General features: G+C 38.6%; 1 protein-coding gene across 6 annotated transcripts; it reads left to right on the top strand.

The window, feature by feature from the left end:
- Nucleotides 1–953: 953 nt before the first annotated feature.
- On the top strand, nucleotides 954–19,775 carry C1D (C1D nuclear receptor corepressor). 6 transcript variants are annotated; one of them, XR_010613364.1, is made up of 6 exons: nucleotides 954–1,117; nucleotides 9,882–10,007; nucleotides 11,273–11,339; nucleotides 11,759–11,814; nucleotides 14,415–14,708; nucleotides 18,816–19,775. XR_010613364.1 is itself a non-coding variant. In XM_065682278.1 (6 exons), the coding sequence occupies exons 3-6, from the start codon at nucleotides 9,882–9,884 to the stop codon at nucleotides 14,589–14,591; spliced, it is 426 nt and encodes a 141-aa protein (XP_065538350.1). In that variant the 5' UTR covers nucleotides 954–1,117; nucleotides 7,904–8,056; the 3' UTR covers nucleotides 14,592–14,965. The 6 variants fall into 6 exon arrangements, 4 of the variants coding, with proteins under 4 accessions (XP_065538350.1, XP_065538348.1, XP_065538349.1 ...); XR_010613363.1 differs by lacking the exon at nucleotides 18,816–19,775 and adding an exon at nucleotides 16,997–17,536; XM_065682278.1 differs by lacking the exon at nucleotides 18,816–19,775 and adding an exon at nucleotides 7,904–8,056 and having other exon boundaries at nucleotides 14,415–14,965.
- The last annotated feature ends 1,196 nt before the right edge of the window (nucleotides 19,776–20,971 follow it).

The following is a 20,971-nucleotide window of genomic DNA, read 5'->3' as shown; positions in this document are numbered from 1 at the left end:
CCCATTTGCAGTTCATACTGATTTAATTAGAAGAGACACAGTATAGCACTCAGATGCAAACAGCTCACTTTCGCAATTATTTTGAATTGCACAGGGAGGTACACTCAAGCTAGGTAAGACCCCAAACTTGTAGTCCTGCTCTCCCTATGAGTACATTCTTCCCCCTTCTCCACTCTTGACCTCGTCCTTCTTCAGACTGGACCTGTTTTCCTCTAGAAACCCTGATGCTGACTAAGCCAGCTCTGCACATTCCCTCCAGGCAACAACTAGCCGCAGTCTAATCAGCCCCATGCACTCCTGCATAACCTGTAGTTGAGAACAGACCCTCTTCAACCACACTGAAAAGTTCCAGTGATCCTATCTCGATGTGCCCTGAAGGGGAGAGGCTGCAGGCTTGATTTACAATAATGTTCAGCTGGAGCTCTGAACAGAAAAGAGGTCTTTGGCTAGTAATACCAATACTTTTGATGTGGATGCTGATTTCTGTTTTACTATTTATCAGAATGTAAATCTGCAAAATGTGGATCTTTGGGAGCCACAGCTGTGTTTGTGCAGTCTTCCACCCAGCAAGCTCCTGCAGTGCAGAACTATTCATCCACTGCGTTTTGAACCCAGATTTACTCGCTGAAATCTTGCGGAGAAGCAGGGTAGAAATCACAACCAATAATGCTGTTAGAAGCCAACCCTCGTTTGAGGACTAGGTGAAGATGTGCAACCTGTCAGGAACTGCTGAGATGCCTTCCCGTGAACAGGGGATCTCCAGCGTTAAGGGACCACGTCTAAAACCATTTTGTGCCTTCCTTTTCCCAGGAAGCAAACGGAAACATTTGGGAGCAGCTGGGACACGCCGGCTGCTGACCTCCTCCACCTAAACGAGCTGCGAGCCCAAAAGCAGGTTTTCTGCCTTAAAACAGCGGCCCCGACTCTTGCTCTTACAGACACAAGTCGCTTTCATCGCTGCACCTGGCACATCACCGGCGTTCCGCCTACTCGCGCTTAACGCCCACCACTCCCGTTCCTCCCCGTTTCCCCGGGCCGCCCCACGGCGCCGGCAGTGACGTCACCGCTGGGCGCCGGAAGAGGCCCCGCCTGCTTGTCGCTCTCCGCGCACCCAGAGGTAAGAGCGGCTCTTTCACCTGCCCGCACCCGCGCCTGGCGTTGCGGGGCACCCCTCTCCCCCCCCCCCACTCCCCAAGGTGCGTCTGCCCGCTCCGCCCCCCCCGCCACAGGGTGGTACGGCTCGGGGCCCGGGGTAATGGCGGCGCAGGGGTGAAGGCCTGCGTCGGGGAAGGGGCTGTTCGCAGGCCTTCGTGTGGCTTGAGGGGGCTTTCAGAGGCGTTTGGGGAGCGCTGTCGGGAGGTAGGGCCTCTGGTGGCTGTTCGCGGGTGGGTTGTCCCCGCTCTGTGTTTTCAGCCTGTTGAGAGCCGCGGAAGTGAGGGAGGGGAACCCGGTTCGTGTCGGACCACGGCAACTGAATGCAGTCGGGGAGTCGGGTCAAGTGCTAAAATCCATATATCGTGGCCCTAAAGGGTCGGTGAGGTGCCTCATCTCTCACAGAAGAGAGGGGTTTGGTTATAAACTGTTGAGAAGGCCTCGGTTTGCACACATAACCTATTTCACCTTCAAAGTGTGCCATCAAGGAACCCATGTGTGGCCTAAGAGCCGAGTCAGGCTTCCAGGGGACACCTAAGTCAATGTGACCGAGCCCAAGGTGTTCTGTTGTCACTGTCCCAAGCACGTGGTTGATCCTCCATGCCTTCCCAGAGCTGAGGGTCAAGTTTTGTGCTATACTAATTTTGCTAGTGAGCATAAGATCAATGCATCACTTAGTTACCCATAAAAACGAGATAAAGGCTTTGCAGCTGGGGTCATGGTTTGAGGATAGTTGTACGTAGGAAGGCTGTACCATAGGCAGTAAGTGGTTAGGTTCCTATTAAAGCTCATTAAAACGGTGTTGTATCTTGAGCACACCAAGAGCTTAGTAATTGTAAGAAGAGTGTGCTTTTCAAAGAGAAGATACAGTTTGTACATGTAGGCTGTAGTTAAAATGGTTAGTATTATTTTCCCTTAATTGAATGGCAGGTGATGCTTTAGATTATTAAGCTCAAGTGTTTTGTGAAAACGTAGCTCTCATTATGGTCCTCTTATATTGCTGCAAAGGCAAAGATATCCCCTTCCTTACACTTTGTTCACAGCTGACTGCAAGCTCAGTTGCTGCTAGCAACTTAAAAGGGACTTTCACTTGCAAATTAAACTTCAGATTATGCTAATCAATAGACTTAATTTTTGAAGCAATAGTTGAAAGACTTGATCGTAAAATAAATCAAAATTGAGGGGTGTCTGGCACATTTCTTGGGTTTAAAAATAGAAAAGAACACTGCCAATCTAAAATACTTGGATATTGCTAATCCTGGCGCAGTATGACCCTTGCTAAAGAAATCAGAAAGCACTTAACACAAGGCCATACCCCTGAATGTGAGAAACTTGGAAGAGATTGTGAGAATTTTTAGGCTTCCTATCGGAAATGTGGTGCAGGAGTTACACAAACCTTTTTGCTGAGCATGTTTCTTTTTGAAGTGGTTTAAAATTTTTAAAATGAATTCTTCATTGGTGTAATTGGTTTGCTTTTCATATGAGCTGCCTGCATTTAGTAAAGATTATTTGCTTGTAATGACAGCAGTAGAAAATAGTAGGATGTATATGCAATGGTGAACTGAGAAGAACATCAGTGTCTTTAAATAAACAGTGCACTGGGATGGTACTGGTCAGCACAGCTCCAGCTAGGTGTTACAGAACTAGGCTGGAAAAGGCAGCACAGAAAGAAGAAACAGGTGACTGAGTGGTAATAGTGAGAGTGAAGCTTGATATTGTTAACTTTATAGAAGATATGATAACAGACTGTGAAGGCTTTGAGACTGCAGACTTTATTACCTTTGTCTGAGCTCTCTTTCTTCACTTTATCTGCTTTACTCTGTTGCTCATGCAGGCTTGCTATAAGGCATTCTGCTGGGCCTCAGAATACACCCCACGTTTAGTTACCTCTTCCCACAGGCAGTGCTCCCCATGCCTGCTGTTCTGCATAAACTCCATTTTTCTGTGCTGGGAAATTGCTCAGGCTCCTTTTCCCAGCTGCCTCTATTATCCTGGTGCTTTGTTCTCCCTTCTGTGCCAGGCTGTGGTTACTGCCATACCTCTTTTCCTGTGCCAGGCCAGGGTGCACTGTTGTTCTCCATCCTACAATGTTTTATTTCATCTCTTTCAATCCCTGTGGAAACTATGTGTCCCCAGATAGTTTTCCCTAGTACTCCCTCACTTCTGTGATTTTGCACATCCTTTTTTTCGTGGATAGTAGTTGGTTTGCTTTTTGTCAGGTTATCAGCTCTTAAATTTAATTTAGGGGATTGGTAGAAGAGATTTTCCCTATTTTTTCGCCTGCATTAGTAAGACTGGTGCTTAGAACACAACATCCCACAGTTACTGTTCAACAACAACAACAAGAAAAGGATAAATACACTTCTCATAGCTGAACAGTCTTGTTAGCACAGTCAAATAATGAACAGCCAAAACCAGACTGGGGTTGCTAAAAGGAGAGAAAGGTACTGCTGCATCAGGCACAAAGGAGTTTAGCAGCTTTAAAGGATGAAAAAACTCCTTGGTTTTAATTCTGGATATTCATGGTGCTGATACGAGTAGAGAGCAGCAGCAGATTCAGAGGTACTGAACTCCATGGTTTAGAGCACACAGGAGCTATAGACTGGAGGTAGGCTATTTCGTGTTCCCTGCAAATTTGGTAGGACAGAAGTATTCAGTATTAGTTGCTGTCATGAGCAAAAAGCCACTGTGTGTGAACTGTTGTGCAAGGAGAGAGTATTTTGGTGTACAAGTTCTGGCTAGGTTCAGTGCAACCAAAAGTGTATATTTTAAAGACCATTTGAGACATACAAATATAAAATCACTTTAAAGCCCGAGTCTTGAACTAAGCTGTGGTGGCACAGTCTGAGTGTGAGAGCTTTTACGAAGACGTCTCACTCAGAAGTGTTCTGGACATACCTGAAGAAAGCTGGTTTTATCATTGTACTTACTAATAGGTGTACTGACAGGTTGGAACTGAACAAGAGCCAGGGGATACTGGATTTGTGCAGAAGAGGAAATTACTGTCATCAAAGATGTGGAATCTAGGACAGCTGAATACAGAGAATAAAAATGTTTTACGAATCATGCAGACTGAGTTGAAGGTTTACATCAAAGCTGGTTTGTGTGGATATAGATGGGGCTGTAGTGAATCTGGGTGGTTTAAGCCAAGCTGAGATACCTGTTTTCCTCACATGATATCCACCATGGGCCGAAGTGTAAATGAGCCTGAAAAATGTTAATCCCTCCCTTTAAATTTTAATCATAGAATCAGCTAGGTTGGAAAAGACCTTTAAGGATCACCAAGTCCGACCTTACCCCAGGACTTGCCAGGTCCACCATTAAACCATGTCACTAAGGCCCTCTTCTTCTATCAGAATAACTTTGCAAATCCTTTGAGGCTCAAAAGACATTATCTCGGTGGCATCAGCAGGAGCCTGATGGCTATGAGCTGTGCATGCTGAGATGCTGACGAGCAGAGCTTTGAAAACTGGGTTAAAAATGATTGCTCAGCTGTTGCCCATTTATAATACAGTGCAAATTTGGGTAACTACCATGGCTCAAGTTGCAGTATTTTTAAGGGGATCTAGATAAGCCTGTTGGTGCATACTTGGTATTTCATGGTAGGCTTAATTACTTTTGCTATGGAAATCTTTCTTGCAGACAAGACTGTGAGTTGCAAGCATGCTCTGACTAATTGTAGTAGCTTTGCTCTCCAGCTGCCCCAAGCTAAATTGAGAAGCATTAGTAGCAAAACAGATCTGTGGATGCAGAGATGACTAGTGGGCAGCTAATTATTTATTAAGCAGCAATAATGCTGAGAAGTGTCTGTCACAGATTAGAGCCTGTTATATTTAAACCTTTGCAAACATGAAATAAAGTGGATTTCTCTGCCCAAAAGAGGTTTGTCATCAAATAATTTAGTCATGGTTGCTGGTAGCTTTAAGATGCCTGTTGCTCTGTTTTCTCTAGCCACAGCAGTGAACTACAGTGTTGGAGCAGAGGGGAGATCTCTGCCGTTGCTTGCACATCAGCTACATTCACTACAGGTTGTGAGTCAGAGCTCAGGAGAGGGAGGACAGCGTCAATTTTCAGGAGCTGACAGAGATGGCTTGTCAAACTGATGTTGTTAGTGCATTTGTTTTGAATTTGAGAGTGTTTTTATATGCTCCAACCAAAAGGGTTTGGGTTTGTTTTGGTTTTCTCTGTATAATCTGTAAGATATGCATGAAAAGAAGGAAAGTCTAATCTGAGTTTTGTTAGATGAATTATATGAAAAAAATCTGAGCTCAGTATAAAGACAGAGACTTCTACTGCTTAAGAAGTAGCTAAGAATTAACATGAAGTGTGAAGCAAGTCGCAATATTAAGCGGAATGAAGGATGCCAAATTACTTTGTCTCCTGTTTGCATGTACAAAATATTTAGAATACGCTGTATTTATCCTGAACTTGCAGTTTTAATTCCAGTTGAAAGCCATGTATATAATATCAACACTGAGCACTTTTAAATGGTGTCTTTTGGGCTTTCCTGTTGCCTTGTTGATATATGCATGTGGCTTCCATTACTTTCACCATGCATCTTCAGCAAAATCTCCCATAGAAGTACCCAGGGCCTAATTAGAGTTTATATCTTTCAGTATGACAGACACAGTTTTGCTGTGGGGGTGGGCAGGAAAGGAGGTTTGGTTTTGCTTTTTAAGCCATCTGGCAATTACTTTCTAAGGCTTGTGTTAGAACACCAGATGTATTCAAAAATTATTCATAAAAGCCACCTGCAGATTGTCTGCAGTTTCCCTTTTTCCTTTTCCTACCTTTGTATGCCAGTCATGGGTGTGAAGGGAGTCTGCAGAGTTCTTCTCTTCATTCTCCTGAAAGATAAATGTGAAGATGGAGGATTTTGCTAGTTGCATAATCATCTGAATTTTGTTTGTTTTTATTTAAATGTCTTCTATATAGCATTTAACTCACTTGGATCTTAGATCAAAAGCCAGATTAGCACTGTGGTGAATTGCTTCTGATTTGTCCCTTGTTTAGACTTTCTAAAGCCTGCAGACCATAATGTATTTTCTCTTGCTTTCTCTTTTTCATATTTGTGTATTTTCTGTGGTTTGTAATGTCTGGTATTTCCCTCCCCTCTTTGCAGGTTGAGTGTGTTACTTGCTGTAGTTTATACTATGTCGACTGGAGGGAAAACAAGGTGTTCCTTGCTTTCTAAGCAGAAGTTTACATAAATGTAGTTATGTTTCTGAATGAGCAAGAATTTACTCAGAAACTTTCAGAAATTTCAGGATGTTCAGATGTGGAAACTCGTAACAGTTTTTGATCAGACTTAAATAAGATGAATAAATTTTCCCATGAAAATTGTTTACATTTGTGATTTAAAGTCCTTTTCTTCATCAAAGATACTTCTCTTTTATGCTGTTTTCCCAAAAACTACATGGCAGTTTTTAGCGGTTGGGGTTAAAAGGGATAATTGTTTCTGGTAGGTTGATGTTATGAAGTCATACCACATTTTTCATTGCTGTATTTTTGCCTTGGTGTCCTTAATCAAAGTGGGCCTTTTTTCTTCTGTTTTATGTTTACGGGTTGTGAACTTTGCAGTCTCAAAATTATGGATCTTATAAAGTATTATCATTGTGCACACCACCACGAATGTATTCTGCATTGTGTTATTACTTGATAATGAAAATGCTGTCTTATCCTTGTTTCCTTTAGCTTTCCCCATTATTCACATGCTTATCCAGCAAGTATTTTTGTAACTTCTCTGAATATTCTTCTGAATATTTGTACTGTCTTTAATTTTTTAAGCGGGGTCTCTGTGCCAAACAAAATTGGTTGAAAGTCAGCAAATTCATCAGAGAAATCCTGTGTGGTAAACATCGACTTCAGGAACTGAATTAAATTTCTGCTTGTTCAAAATGTATGAACTTTGAGGAAAAACTTGTTTATGATTTAATAACCGAGACAGGACTATTGAGGGCAGTATATCCTTTAGGTATGTTTAGAGAATCACTGATGTGGTCTTAGTTCTTCCCATCCTTGGCTTTGTCATTCTGCAGGTGGACTGTGCAGTCTGTGTGTTGATTTTGGCAGACACAGTTTTGTGGAGTTTCCGGTGTACACATTTCCTAATGTAGTGTAAGTTTGCTCTTGCTGATTTAATGTTATCAAAACTATTTTAGGCTGTTGACTGCTGCCTTATTGTTGGCATGTGCCAACACTGTAACATATCCTGCCTGGAGATTAGTAATGCTGAAACAACAGTCTAATGTAAAGAGAGAGATCCCTACGCAGCAGGAGTAGGAACTTGCTAGTTCCTGTTGAAATGAAAACACAAATTCAACAAGCTCTTCCCCCTCCCTGGACAGAAGGAGCTGACTTATCAATGAAGGGCACTGTACACAGGCTAATATGCAGCTTTGTTCCATTGAAGGCTGATGTTCCATTGAAGGTTTTTTTTTCCCTTTCCTTGCTGACTGACAGTGTCAAGTAAATACTTCATGATACAAGGGCAAACTTAATTCTTTCTCGTTCATGAGGCAACAATCATAGCAAAATATATTTTGGACTGTATCTGTTATTGTTCTTTTTGTCTTCCTATTATTTCTCTGCCTCATTCTTTAGGTCTAGCTTTGGATACTGGAAAGAGTATCATATATGCTCTAGTGACTGTTTATCCTTGCAACTGCTGTAAAATAGCTCGAGTTAGTTTTGATTGATAACACATTGCTGCTACAGGTTTTTGTTGTTGTTTTTTCTATTCCTGCTGCAGTTGCTGGAGTTGATTCTCTGATAAAGGGAGAGAGAAAAGTTGGAATTTGTCACTATGTTCATGCCTGTCCATCAAATTAAGACCATAGTAGATTAAGTATTGCAGTGATAGGAAACTCTGTAGAGGACTGGCTTGGATTGCACCTCTTTCCCTGTATGTGCGAGTATGGTACATGTGTATTGACAGACACCTTCTAACCAAGCTTAACTTTATTAACGCCAGGGAAAATCTAGTTTCTTCTGTAGCTTTGAATTATTTTTTTTTATGCTGTGTTATATGACTAAAATTTAACAACATTGTTTCCACGCTTTAATCAACCTAAGAAGGGTTGATTATGTCCTGGTTAGAACAGAATGAAACACAAACAGTACTATTGTAAATGACAGAAATAATTGTATTGGCTTTTTGCCTTTTTGTGGGTAGCATTTTATAGGTCCAGCTCAGCTTTCTTGCTTGGGTCCTTTCCAGCTGACTGAAGCAGTATTTACATGTGTGAGTTCCATGCTGGGGTAGCGAGGGGACCTTCAAAATGTCATGGGAAGCATTGTTATTCTGTACTTGATCTGAAAAATACCTCTGACCAGGATGAAAAGTCATGCAGCTGAGTGGGATTATAATTTTTAACTATGCAAACAGCAACAGTGAAATTGGGCTTGTTAACTGCCTGATCCTATTTCCGGAATCACGCTGGTGTGATTAAAACTGGAGTTGGAGAAAAGCTTGAGTAGCTTCACATTGGTTTTCCTCCCAATATTCCTCCTGTTTGATTTCTAGGAGACAACATAAATAAAAAGAAACCTCTTTCACACATACCATGCTCTTGCCAGGAAAAGGGAATGATCAAGTCATTATCTAGAACAAACTCCAGTGATGCGACAGTTGTTTGCCTTGGTGTTTGCACTGAGTGTGTGGCTTGGTGTTCATAATTGAAGTGCAAGGTCCCCAACTTAAGTTAATTTCCTCTGTACTCAATGGCTGGGTAGTGGGATTACACTGATGCTAAGTAGGAAGGACTGCAGTGATCCAGGTGCTCCCACTGTCCTGATGTAGCTCACCAATGGGCATGAAAATTACGCTCTTTTCTGACAACATTTGCAAAGTTGTTGCTCAATCAGTAGAAGTTGTAGGAAATAATATATAAGTAACATTGACTCCTCATGATACGGGATTTATGATTTGAGAGGAATTAAAGGTATCAGTTTTAAGCCAGCAGCCAGATGGCTTGGCAGTAGCCATAACATGTTACCATGAATGCTGGGATCAAAAAGGAGTGCTTTGGGATTTTTCACCTCTTTGCTTATCTCACAGTTGCTGTGCATAGATGTCTCTACAAGATTTCCAGAGTATTCTGAAATCCCCAAATCAACTCATCTTTGTTACCAGTAGAGTTACATTGCAGATTATAATACCCCATTGAGAATTAAGAAAACTGGATGCAGGTTCACAGGAAGAGTTTCTTGGACCAACTCCTAAATTTAGCATTGGAAGATGTTAATTGACCTTGACATAACTGGTGCTGCATAACCGCTTTAAAGCTGAAGTAATGTCTGTTCCTAAGACAGGCTGAAGCCATATCTCTGTTGGTTTTCTCTTTGTTTAGTGTCCTGCCTGTTGCTTGCTATAGCTCTTTATATACTGTGATTTATAGAGTGCTTCTTTTAAACAAGCAAATAATTTCTTTCTATCACAGACCATAAAAGCTTAATACTGCTTTGGGACTGTTACAACAGGAGATAATACAGTCATGTCGTTTGTAATGCTCCTTCATGCCATTTTGCACAGCAGTTAGGCGATACCCATGAAATTATAGGACCTTTAACTGTGTCACTATTGACATTACCTGCTGGAACTCTTCAGAAGTAGGCATTTCTTATAATGTTTAATGAATGTATAATAATGTTTTGTATTGTAAAATATAGTCTTTTGCCTCCGTAGAGACTTAAAGAAAAGGATTATTAGTTTTGTTTCCTCTTTCCAGATGGAGGCATCAGAAGAATACCCCACTGAAATTCATGATTATCTTGCAACATTTGAACAATGTCTTGGTTCTGTAGAAGAGATGCTGAAAGCAATGATGTTGGTTTCCAGGAGTGACCTCCAAAAGGTAGGTAATGTTGCTTTTGACAACCTTTTTGTTACTAATACATGAATATCTGGGAACCCCAACTGAAATAAAAGGGTCTGTTAGGCCTTTCTGTAACACTTTCTATGCTTGATACCCAGTATTTGAAAATCTTACATTTCTAAGATACCCAGATGATCTTACAAACCAGTGAAATACATGCTTTTCCAAGCTGAAAAACGATGATTTTACCAGTGAGTCACTTAAGTAGAGGACATTCTAGCTTATTCCTGACCTTCCTTAAAGTGCATGCTGAGTGCTCTTTCATAACGGAGAGGTTATTCACACTTTTTTCTGAGACGTTTTCACAACAAACTTAATGGAACGTTGTATATGCAGTAGGATATAAAGGTGAATTGACAGCAGTGAGAATTGATCTGATTCTAGAAGTCTAGACTTGCAGAACCTGGTGCTTAAAAAACAGCTGTCTCCTCTAGCTGTGTTATAAGCCTGAGTCTGTAAAATGTGTTTTTTGCTCAGGGCATAAAGACAGAGCAAGGTACAGACTGAGGACTTCATACAAGCTTCTCTATCTTTTAACATTTAAAGCCTAATATGTAATTTCTTTCTATAGGGCAAGAAAAAGCTAGCACATGAGGGAACTTATTTATCCTCTGAGGATTTCTAACACAAATAAATCATGAAGAAAACAGTCTTGACAACACTGATCATTTGACAGTATCCATGTTAGAAGTAGTGAGCCGTACAATGATGTTATCAGAGGTTCTGGAAATCCTATAGGACTAAAATAATAAATTGATTTTGACAGTCAAGGAAAAAAAACCTCATTACCTTTATTCTTCCTTTGCTTTACAGCCCTAAGTATTCCAGCATGCGTTGAACACAGTCTACCATGTGTAGTGTTAATGTTCATTGACTGTAGCATAGCATATTCACATTTGGGCTTCAGCAATCTTAAGACTTATTTTTCCCTTCCACTGATAGTAACAACTATTTTGAGTTAAGTTTCTGTGGAAAAACAGGAACTTATTTCTGACTATGGGAACAGTAGTCTAAGAGCTATGTGCCAACAGATATTTGTGCTTTTGGCCACTTGGGACTGTGGCATCCGACTGGGAAAATTACTTGAGTACTTGGAGAGAATGGTTCTGTGATTGCACAGAAATAGGCATAATGTGGTCTTAGTGAACCTGTGGTGCAAAAATACCTCATTCAGTGTGTATTTTCTTTCATAATTATAAAATGTGCAAATGTATTGGTTTTGTTTTGGTTTTTTTTTGTTCTAGTTAGAGCCTCTGGAGCAAGCAAAGCTGGATTTGGTTTCAGTGTACACGTTAAATTCATTGTTCTGGGGTAAGTATGTGGTAGGAGGAAAAAAGTATTTATGATGCCATTTGAACACCTTCTAGACAGCTGCAAACATTAAATAATCATATTTTATAGCAAAATAATTAGAAACCTGTAATTACCCCAAGGATCCAAATTATTGCCATTTGTAGAGTTAATGATATTGAAACTCCAAATCGAAAATAGAAATTTATAAAAGCTGACTTTGTACCTGCAATGAAGATGTTTCTGTTTTTTCATAGCAACATTAACTATTGTTAGATTTTTCTTTTAATTTAGCTGCAATATTGATGATAATTGCTTGTCAGATACTTTCCACCATTCTAATGGGTTTATGTGGAAATTAGTTTTCTTATGTGACTGATTTATAGGGTCCTCATTCATGACAGCTTTCAGATTTAAAAACTTTGTTTTTTATCTTGTAGTATACTTGACTATCCAGGGAGTCAATCCAAAGGAACATCCAGTGAAACAAGAACTGGTAAGATTCTCACACTGCAAGCGCTGCAATATCTTACTTGCGCAGGACAGTTAATTCATATAGAAGTAAAAAAAATATTTATATCTATGGTTAAAATTGATGTTGCCATAATAGCACGCATGCTACATAGTGTTATATAACTGTTCATGTGCCCTGCTGCGCTCTCTAAATTAAGAAAGTCGTATTTTTAGTTCCAAATGGTACTGTTTAAAGCAAAGTTGTAGAGTCTGCTGAAATTAGAACAAGAAGATAAATGATGTCATCTTTTCTTTTCTCCACCTTTCCTTGAGAATTGGATTCTGAACAGAGCAGCTTTTCACTTGTATCTGCTAAATGGAAAAATGTTACATGTCTGATAATAATTTATAACTTCCAGTATGGCATTTTTTCTTATAAATACTTGGAATCATGTTAATCTCTGAGGCTGTCTTTTCTTACTTTTGTATGACTCTGAAAGTGTAGTGTGGTTGATTTACTAGCGAAGACGGGAAAGAGTCCCCCCCCCTCTTTCCAAGTCCTCCATTAATTCATTTTCTCAGCAGTAAAGAATTCAGTTCAGCAACAAAGCTAAAAGCTTTTTTGGCACCAGTTGTATGTGTATTGTCCAGTAATTCTGCATTAGTGACATATTTACAACCTACAATAAATCTCTTAGGTTTGTCTTTATATTCCATTTAGATGCATGACTACAGTATAGAAGGACGCTATCTTGAAAATTCTGCTGACTTAAAAAAATCAGATCATTTAGCCTGAAGAAAAAATAGAAATCAAAACTTACAACTCCCCATTTTAATTCCTGTATAAATGAAAATACTAAATCTGGGCAATCGTAAAATACTTAGCTTAAATATAACCCTTGCCTAGGCAGTGGAACAGAAGATGGGACTGAAAAATGCAGAAATACTGAAAAACAAGAATACTTCTATTTTTAATTAGGTGAGGTTTTCAGTAGCCTAGACTGTATCATATTAAAAAAATTGATCAGTTAATATTTCATGAGCTTTCAGTCAGTTTCTTGTTCCTCCTGTATTATATAGTGTCTGAATAGTGTGTTAATTTAGTGATACTGAAAAATAAATTCTATCTATTTTGTTGTGGATATTTTATGCTGGTATTTTATTCACAGTTACCAGTCATTTTAAGTCTGAAGAATGAGTGAATTACCACAGCCTAGATTCTCAGCCAGTTGTTTTTTCCTTTTACAAGTATCAAGGTGAATGAATGCATGTTCCTTCCTTCCAAGAGCATTGTGATGTTCTCATTCACGTGGAAGGGGAGTAAAAAAAAAGACTGCTCTGTGGTGATTGTTTTGTTTTTAGAATTGCTCTCCCTGTGTACCTACATGGAATACGCAGAGATTAAAACTATATTAATAAACTCACATTCAAGCTATCAGAGTTCATTTCTTTTGTCACGTTGACATTTGTCAGCTCCTTTTTCCCAGGTTGATACATGTAGGTTTGCCATCTGTTCTCATTACTCAGTCACCAAAGAAATATTACAGCTTATCATGATTTCAGACCTTGTAAAGCTCTCCTCATTAAAGCTATGGATTTGATACAGAAAGAGCGGCCAATTTTTTGACAACAGTTGCTTATAATGGTCATTTGAAGAACTGAAAATCAGTTCTGTTGTGTAGGGCATGTAACTTGTTCCAGATTCAAGGAGCTGTCAATGGTTGTGTGAGAAATGTGTAAGTTGCATAGTATCAACATTTATTTAGGTAGCAGTATCCATAAATGTTCTGCTAAAGCACATTTATAATTCAGGTATCGGTTGGAGCGCTATATATGTATGTGTATGTATACATATGTTACTGTTGTCTGCATTACAGAAACACCTAAAGTTGAAGGCCATACTAAGCTAAATATGTAGTCATGAAATATATCAACCAACAGGCATAATTATAATGCCAACAGGCATTATTATTATTATTATAATTATTTATGGTCATAAAAAGAAACTTCCGATACAGCTGGAAATTCATCAGGCTCCTTAAATAGGTTCACTCATAAGCTCCCTTGACCGTTTCAGAATTTTAACCACTAGAGTTTGGTGTAGTTGCATATGTAATGCTTGTGACATCTTTGATTTTGAGTTAGATGCTTTGTGGCTTTGCTTGGACATGCTGAGGTTTTTTTTTTTTTATTAGACAGTAGTCAGGCAGTATAATTTATATAATGACATTTCTGTAAGTATGTCAAATCTAAATGCTATTTTGCCATATTTATGTAGGCCAAATTCCAAACTGAGTTCCGTACTTTGTTTTCTAACTTTGCTTGCAAGAACAATTCTCATCTCACTGTCAATTAGATGCAGTCTTCATCTCTGTAGGACTTCATGTTCCTATGACAGTGGATGTCATGCAGATACTAGTATAATAGGTACCTGTGATGAAAAATCTGCTAAAGGAGAAGCCTCAGGTTTGCAAGAAGGCATTTGCAAAGAAAAGCCTTGTACATATATTTAAATTATTATATTTTCTAGATATTATAGAATTGTAAAGTGTGGAGAGCTTCTACTCATTGATTTCATTGTCACAGCAATTTTGAGAGAATGGTGTAAAATATTCTTTTCCTTTTTTTCTCCCCCACCCCCAGGAGAGAGTAAGAACATACATGAACAGGGTCAAGGAAATAGCAGAAAAGAAAAAGGCATCCAAACTTGATAAAGGAGCTGCTTCTAGATTTGTAAGAAATGCACTCTGGGAACCAAGCCCTGAAAATGAAAAGAAAAACAAAGGCCCTGGTAAAGGAAAAAAGAGAAAGATGGACTAAATTTTTGCCACCCCGTATATGAATTAGAGACGCCTAGGAACTTATCTTGAAATGTGTTCTGCGTACTGCATGCACCTTGTGGAGGTGCTGTACAGCAACATCTTGCTTAAGTTATAGGTAAGAATTTTTATAGGATTGTATTTTGTTCAGAACACTTGTCACTCACGTGATCACATTGTATGTGTATCTAAAAGTGCCATTTGATGCAAGAGAGGTAACATTTCATTATTGAAATGACAATGACCTAGCATAGGCTTGCTGGTAGTACATACTAGTGATGTTTTTATTGTTGGATGATTAACACTTTTTTTACATGTCCTTAATGTGAATATTAAAATATTAAATTGAATATTAAAAAGTATCAACCAATGCTATCTAGTCTGTGGTGTTTATGAAGGAGCCATGTTTTCTTTCTCATTACATCATCACATCATTATGTGAAGGGCTGTATTTGTAGTTTTGTAAGGTTTATTCACTGTGTTAAACTGTTTCTTTTTCAGCTTCTGAACTTGAAGGTTTGCCATATTCCTTTACTTCCTGTTGCCTCTGAGAAAACTGAGTTTCAGGGGCCACAAGCAAACAGTCTGTATTCCACTTTAAGCCACGGTGTCTAGTCAGTGGAAAAGATATCCCCAAAGGGCAATTTGTGGGGTCCAAAAAAAGGAGCAGGCTGGGGACAGCTATTAAAAAACAGCACATGCAGGAACCTGATTGAAATTTTGGCTGCAGTGCTCATTCTTCACTGCTGACACTGTGAAAGAGAGAAGTATGCTCTGAGGTGGTAGCAATGTGGTCATCCATTGCTATCTCTCATATCTTCATCAGGGAAAGCACTCTGTGGTGCAATAAATACTACTGTGGGTGTCTTACAAGTATTCTGTTATTTTCCTCAGTAGGTAAAGTTCAGTCATTTAGAAGAGGAGGCGTGTTAAGTTTCTTCAGAAGAACGTCGGTTATTGATTTTTTTCAGTATACTGCAAAGCAAAACTCAGTGATCTGCCAAAAACTATTTAACAATTAGCAACAACTCTCTACTTAGGAAAGGAAATACAGGAAAAGCAAGGAAAAAATAAGCAATTAATTCACCAAAATGTAGTTTGGGTAGCAGTCTACAAAAGTGCTTGAAAAATAGTGTGAAAGACTAAATGACAAGAACAAATGAATCCAGTATATCTATAGCTGAATGATGTACAGTGGATGGTTACCGTCATTATAGAGTTGTACTACGTCATGCAGTGCAGAATGTGGACTAAATTGAATCAGGTGCTAAAATGAAGCTTGTTTTGTCACTGACTACCAAAAAATATGCATTTGAAGGTAAAAGTTCAACACATTGACAAGTTTATTAAATTGAAATAATTGATGCATATCTCTAGAAACTTTTTTCAGTGACTGGTATGAATTTACTCATTTTCGTTTATGATAAACTCTTTGAATAAATACCAATTCTTTCAGTCCAACTAACAAGAATCTGATTGTATTTATGTTCATGTACATATGGCACTTTTCTGCCTTAGATCTACAGGACTGCTCATGTAAGTATGCATGTCGAAGACCCATACACATTTGCCAGCTGAAAGCTAAAATTAGAATGCTTTATTTCTACAAGTTAATGTCATGGTTATGCCAAATGAAAAAGCTGTTGGACTCAGGAGGCTTTTTTTTTTGTGCAATTACGATTAAAAATGCAAAAGACCTGAAGCGTGTTCTAGGCCAAAGATAGCAATACACGTATAAAGCAGTTCTTGGTGTGCTCCATAGGTTTGGACAGAGATTATTTGGAAGTCTGTGTGTCCTGTCTTGCACCTCTTTGATACTGAAAACAACAGCTATAGGCTATTACAAGCAGACTTGTGGACTTTGTGTGGATGTAGAAGGTCTGCATGTGCAAAGCATGAGGTTCAAAATGTTAATCTCAAAACCATCAATGTAGAAAAAGGCCAGGTGTCCTATGAACTAATTGGGAAGACAAAAGGATAGAAGCGATCTGAAGTGGCACAAGCCACTTTAATATAGAATTTTTCTGGGAGGTAGTGTCTTATGCTTTGAGAAGCATTGTCTTGAGGAAATGAGTAGCTCAGCTTGTATTTACAGTGCTGTTAATTAAAAGGGGATTGAAGGACATTTCCATTACATGGTTTTCCTCTTAAGCTTCAATTACAACTTTTGTTTTAAAAGGATAATTTCTAAAAAGGATCATAATTTAGTGTCCAGTAAAGTACACAGGTTTCGTAAGTAAATGTTTAAACAAGAATAATGCAAGTCTATTAGCTAAGACTTACTGAGGTAGAAGTCCATCTGGTATAATTAATTATATACAGGTATTTGGCATTTGTGATAGAGCAGTTTAAATAGATGTAACAAATGCAACTTTGTAATTTTTTTTTTTTTTTTTTTTTTTTAAGGTTTGTATCCTTCAGGATGGCTGTTCACAGCCTGGGTTTGTGGCTTTGCTTTTCTAGAAAACAACCCAGACAAATGCCCCACAAACTAAGAAGTGTCACTGCCTGTTATTCACTAACAGCCCTATTAGAAAGAGGCTTGAAGTACAAGATCATGAATGCTAAGTGGTTTTTATGTCAAGTATTCTTAGAATATCTAGACTGAGGTCTCCAATGTGAAATGACTGAACATTGTTTATGGAAGTTCCTGCCTCAAAATAGGATGCTGACAAGAACATTTATTGTAGTATCTGTGTGTGTTAAATCTATACGAGGCAGTTTATAGAATGGTTCTATAGAGCCTGAAAGGAAAGGAAAACATCTGGGAGACTTCTAGTCCCATTGGTGTAAGTGCTGAATATGGTACAGAAGTATCAATTGTGCGTTATTTAATGCCAATGTAATGCAAAGAGTTGCTATAATAGTAAGTTGTTAGTATCACTGAATTAAAGTATTAATGAATTCAGATATTTAAAGAAAACAATAAAGTGTGTGTGACACCTCCCTGCTTTGTCTTGCTTTTACTAAAAGTATTTTATGGGCTAACTAATATTAGACATACCAGCTAAGAGGAGCACTAAAACTGCTGTTTCTAAGAATGTTTTTAACTAATCAGTAAAAAAAAAATGATGTAAAACTCTTAAGTTATGGTAGAAATATACATGTAGTTGGAAGTCTGTGTGGCCTGTCTTGCATCTTGCTAATCAGTGATGCCAAAATTTGAAAGTTGTGTGTTCAGGTTTTTAAGTCAGAAGTGAAAATAGTTTCCCTTTTGTTAAAGATTGTAATGCGTTATCTGTTCCTGAACTTTTCTTGCTTTTTGGTGTTTGCACCAAGAAAGTGATGAGGTTGGCAAGAGCATGTGAAGCTAGCAGCTATAACTAGAATCTGATATAAGGCTGCATGAGGAATTTTCCAAGCTTACCAAAAGAATACTTCAGAAAGTAAGTGAAAACACAACTCAAGATTTTAAGCCTCAGTAGTGTAGAAGACCTGACAGATTTTACTGTGTCTGCAAACAAAAAGAGGAATCTTACTAGAACTTAAATTCCCACTCTTACAAATGGTAGCCATGAATTGGGAAGTCAGCACATCACTGGTGCTCATTTCTACTCCTTAAGTATTTTTATTAATGGACAACTGCATCCTCAAAAGTGGTTGTTTGATTAAGTCATCTTATTTTTTCCTGGCCGTGAAAATCAATAATAGCATGAAGCTTTGTCAAAAAGTATTAGTGTTACAGATATATTGGAAATCTTCTCAAAACATAGTAATCTGGAATGATAAAAGTTAAACTTAATTCTCACATAATTAAGAATTTTATTGGATTTAAGAAAGTAGACCGAAAGTAACTTTTTAACTGTGGGGTCGGGACCATTACAAACATAAAGGGAAATCCTAGCTTCCATAGTAAATGACATACTTTGCCCAGGAATTGATGAAGACCTGGTTCTTCGGTGCCAGGAGACTGTGGTTACTTGGATTAAGGCTTCTATCAGCTGTTGGCCACAGGAAAGCTTTTGAGAGTTGTGAACAGCAAACTCCAGTCTATAACTGGAAACATTTATTGGTGTGACATTCTATGGCATAGGGTTCCTTCTGGCAAGATCTCACTGAACTTTTAACTCTATTCATGCAGTTTCTCCTCTACTGCAAGTAACTGCAAAACCCTTTATACCTAGAAGGACGCAACTTTCCTGTTTGACACCGCTACAAGCTGGGATACGTGAAACGTTAACCCTAAAAAAATCTGAATCGGAATGTCATTCCTTTCTTCTTTCAGACATGGCTGGCTAGTAATGTATAGCTGCTTTAGAGAGTTAAAGTGTAAAGAAACAACAGCAAACTATTGTTGATGCAAATCGTAAATTGGACCAAGAAGTAACTTCAGCTGAACAGTGACATGCAAATCAGGAGGTAATTGGAAAATAATGAGACTTTGCAGAAATGTTCTTCAAGAGTAAGTGTGATGCACTTCAAGCCAAAGAAACTTTCTAGCTTAGAGGGCCAAACTAACTGGGTTGCGTCCCAAATGTGGGCAGGTTACGCATTTGTCATAAACTGATACGTAAATATGTCAAAACAGGGTGTTAAAAAGACTACGTTTATGTTTCTTAGTTAGAAGTTTACTTGCCAGTGATTAAAAAAAGAAGTGTTAGGCTACAGCAGTGTAAGCGACATAATACAGAAAGTAAATAATGCAATTTGTCATTTTAGAATTGTATGTGACATTAGAAAAAAAAGGCAGTAAAGTTCTGCAGTGTGACAATGTAATTTTGCTAATTTGCTTTAAGTAATATTCCTTGCAGAGAGTTCCAGAAAGTTCACGTGAATGCTCTGGTTTTGCAGACCACTCTTAACATCCCTAATATTAGGGCATTAGTGGTAGTTTGGGGTTTTTCTTCCTTCAATTTCTGCCTTTCAAGATGATGTACTACTTGTAATATTTTACTGATAGAACTAACAGTTTGCCTTTTTGCTGACTTTTAACCTTCCCTATAGGAGAAGACTAAAGATCTATGGAATACTTAGTGATGGTGATCTAAGAAGCAGACCTTGAACTGCTCAGTTTTCATCAGCTGTACCAAAGGGAAAAGAGCAAAACCTTGTTTTTACTACTAAGCTGAGTGAATATGGCATGGAAATCTTGTAATGGCAAGGTATCAATTTTGTAAAGTGATATATTTCAGAGGGGATACTAAATTCGACTGTGAATAAAAAGCTTTATAAATGGAACATTTAAGAGGCTATCTTTTACTTTTCAGCGTAGGGTTGCCTTGACATGCATCATTTCAATTTGGCAGCCCCAGTAAATGGATGGAAGCAGGTCAGAATGATAATTCAGTATTGCCAAGAGGCTTCTTCTCAGACTAGTGTGGACACATTCCATGGACAAATTTAAAGGGTATATTAAGTGATAGAAAATGGGTCTAATTCAGCACTATGTTATTCCAGCTTAACGTCATGACAGTCTTGCTATTTAAGGTACCTAGATGTTATATCCAAAGAGTACATGAACAACTAGGTAATTTTCAAGCTAAGGATCACCTCAGATGCATGGTGATGTACCTTATATAGCAATAATCCAGAATAGGCAAAAAAACCCCAAACAACCCCCAAACTCAGCTGTGCTTGCACGTAAACTTTTACAGTAGTAATGCTAGGGGCAAAGGCTTAGCTGCTATTTACCAGCAGTCAGTTAAAGTAAATGAGCAGCTGCCGAGTTATGCAAGTGAAAAAGTTGTCTGAAAACAAAGTAGTTGTTGATATTACCTCATTAGATATGAATGTTCATTTATATGAATGTTGTAGTCTTAGTTTCCTAAAATATTTATTTTTTGTCACTTGAGTGGGTTTTGGCCTCATAGGAACAAATCAGTTATTGTTAAAGCCACAAAGGTGAGAAGGAGAAATACCTTGTAACAAGCACTGTTAAGCTGGATAGCATAAACAATCTTTGTTGCCCTGGACGGACAAGACTACTCCCCAACTCACACACAAGACAAAATGTGTTTTGTTGGGCAAAGTTTCCATGGAGAGAGCATATCCTCAAGGCAGTTAATCTCACGAGGTGCTGTCTGTATGTACACACATTACACATCCACCTGTATGTTATCTATCTCCTGACTGGCAGTAAGTTCTTCTCTTGGTGTGTAACAGAATACAAAATGTGTATTAGTGAAATGCTATTGCTGGAGACTACATATACCATCACGAGCTTATTTCTCTATTGCTTTAAGTCAGTTTAACTCTTGATTTCATTAGGGCTGCAGTAGCAAAAATCCAATGTAAAAGAACTGAGAATTTGGCTTTATGTAAGTATGAATGTCTTCACGCAGCAAAAACAACACTAAAAATGTAGCTGATTCTAAGTCATTGACTTCCAGTTAAATTACTTGTCTGTTAGTTAAAGTCTGCTTCCTGGATGCTTTGTTTACT

The sequence above is a fragment of the Lathamus discolor genome, chromosome 5 (genome assembly GCF_037157495.1).
Source record: "Lathamus discolor isolate bLatDis1 chromosome 5, bLatDis1.hap1, whole genome shotgun sequence".
NCBI lineage: Eukaryota > Metazoa > Chordata > Aves > Psittaciformes > Psittacidae > Lathamus > Lathamus discolor.
Note: the sequence above shows the minus strand (reverse complement) of the source record. Positions and strands in the feature narration are given on the sequence as shown.

Excerpts from the sequence above, each read along its gene's own strand:
- C1D (XM_065682276.1), top strand. The coding sequence starts at position 9,882 with ATGGAGGCATCAGAAGAATACCCCACTGAAATTCATGATTATCTTGCA. Across the intron at positions 11,340-11,758 it reads GTTAAATTCATTGTTCTGGG|TATACTTGACTATCCAGGGA; the intron begins GTAAGTATGTGG and ends TTTATCTTGTAG. Across the intron at positions 11,815-14,414 it reads ATCCAGTGAAACAAGAACTG|GAGAGAGTAAGAACATACAT; the intron begins GTAAGATTCTCA and ends CCCCACCCCCAG.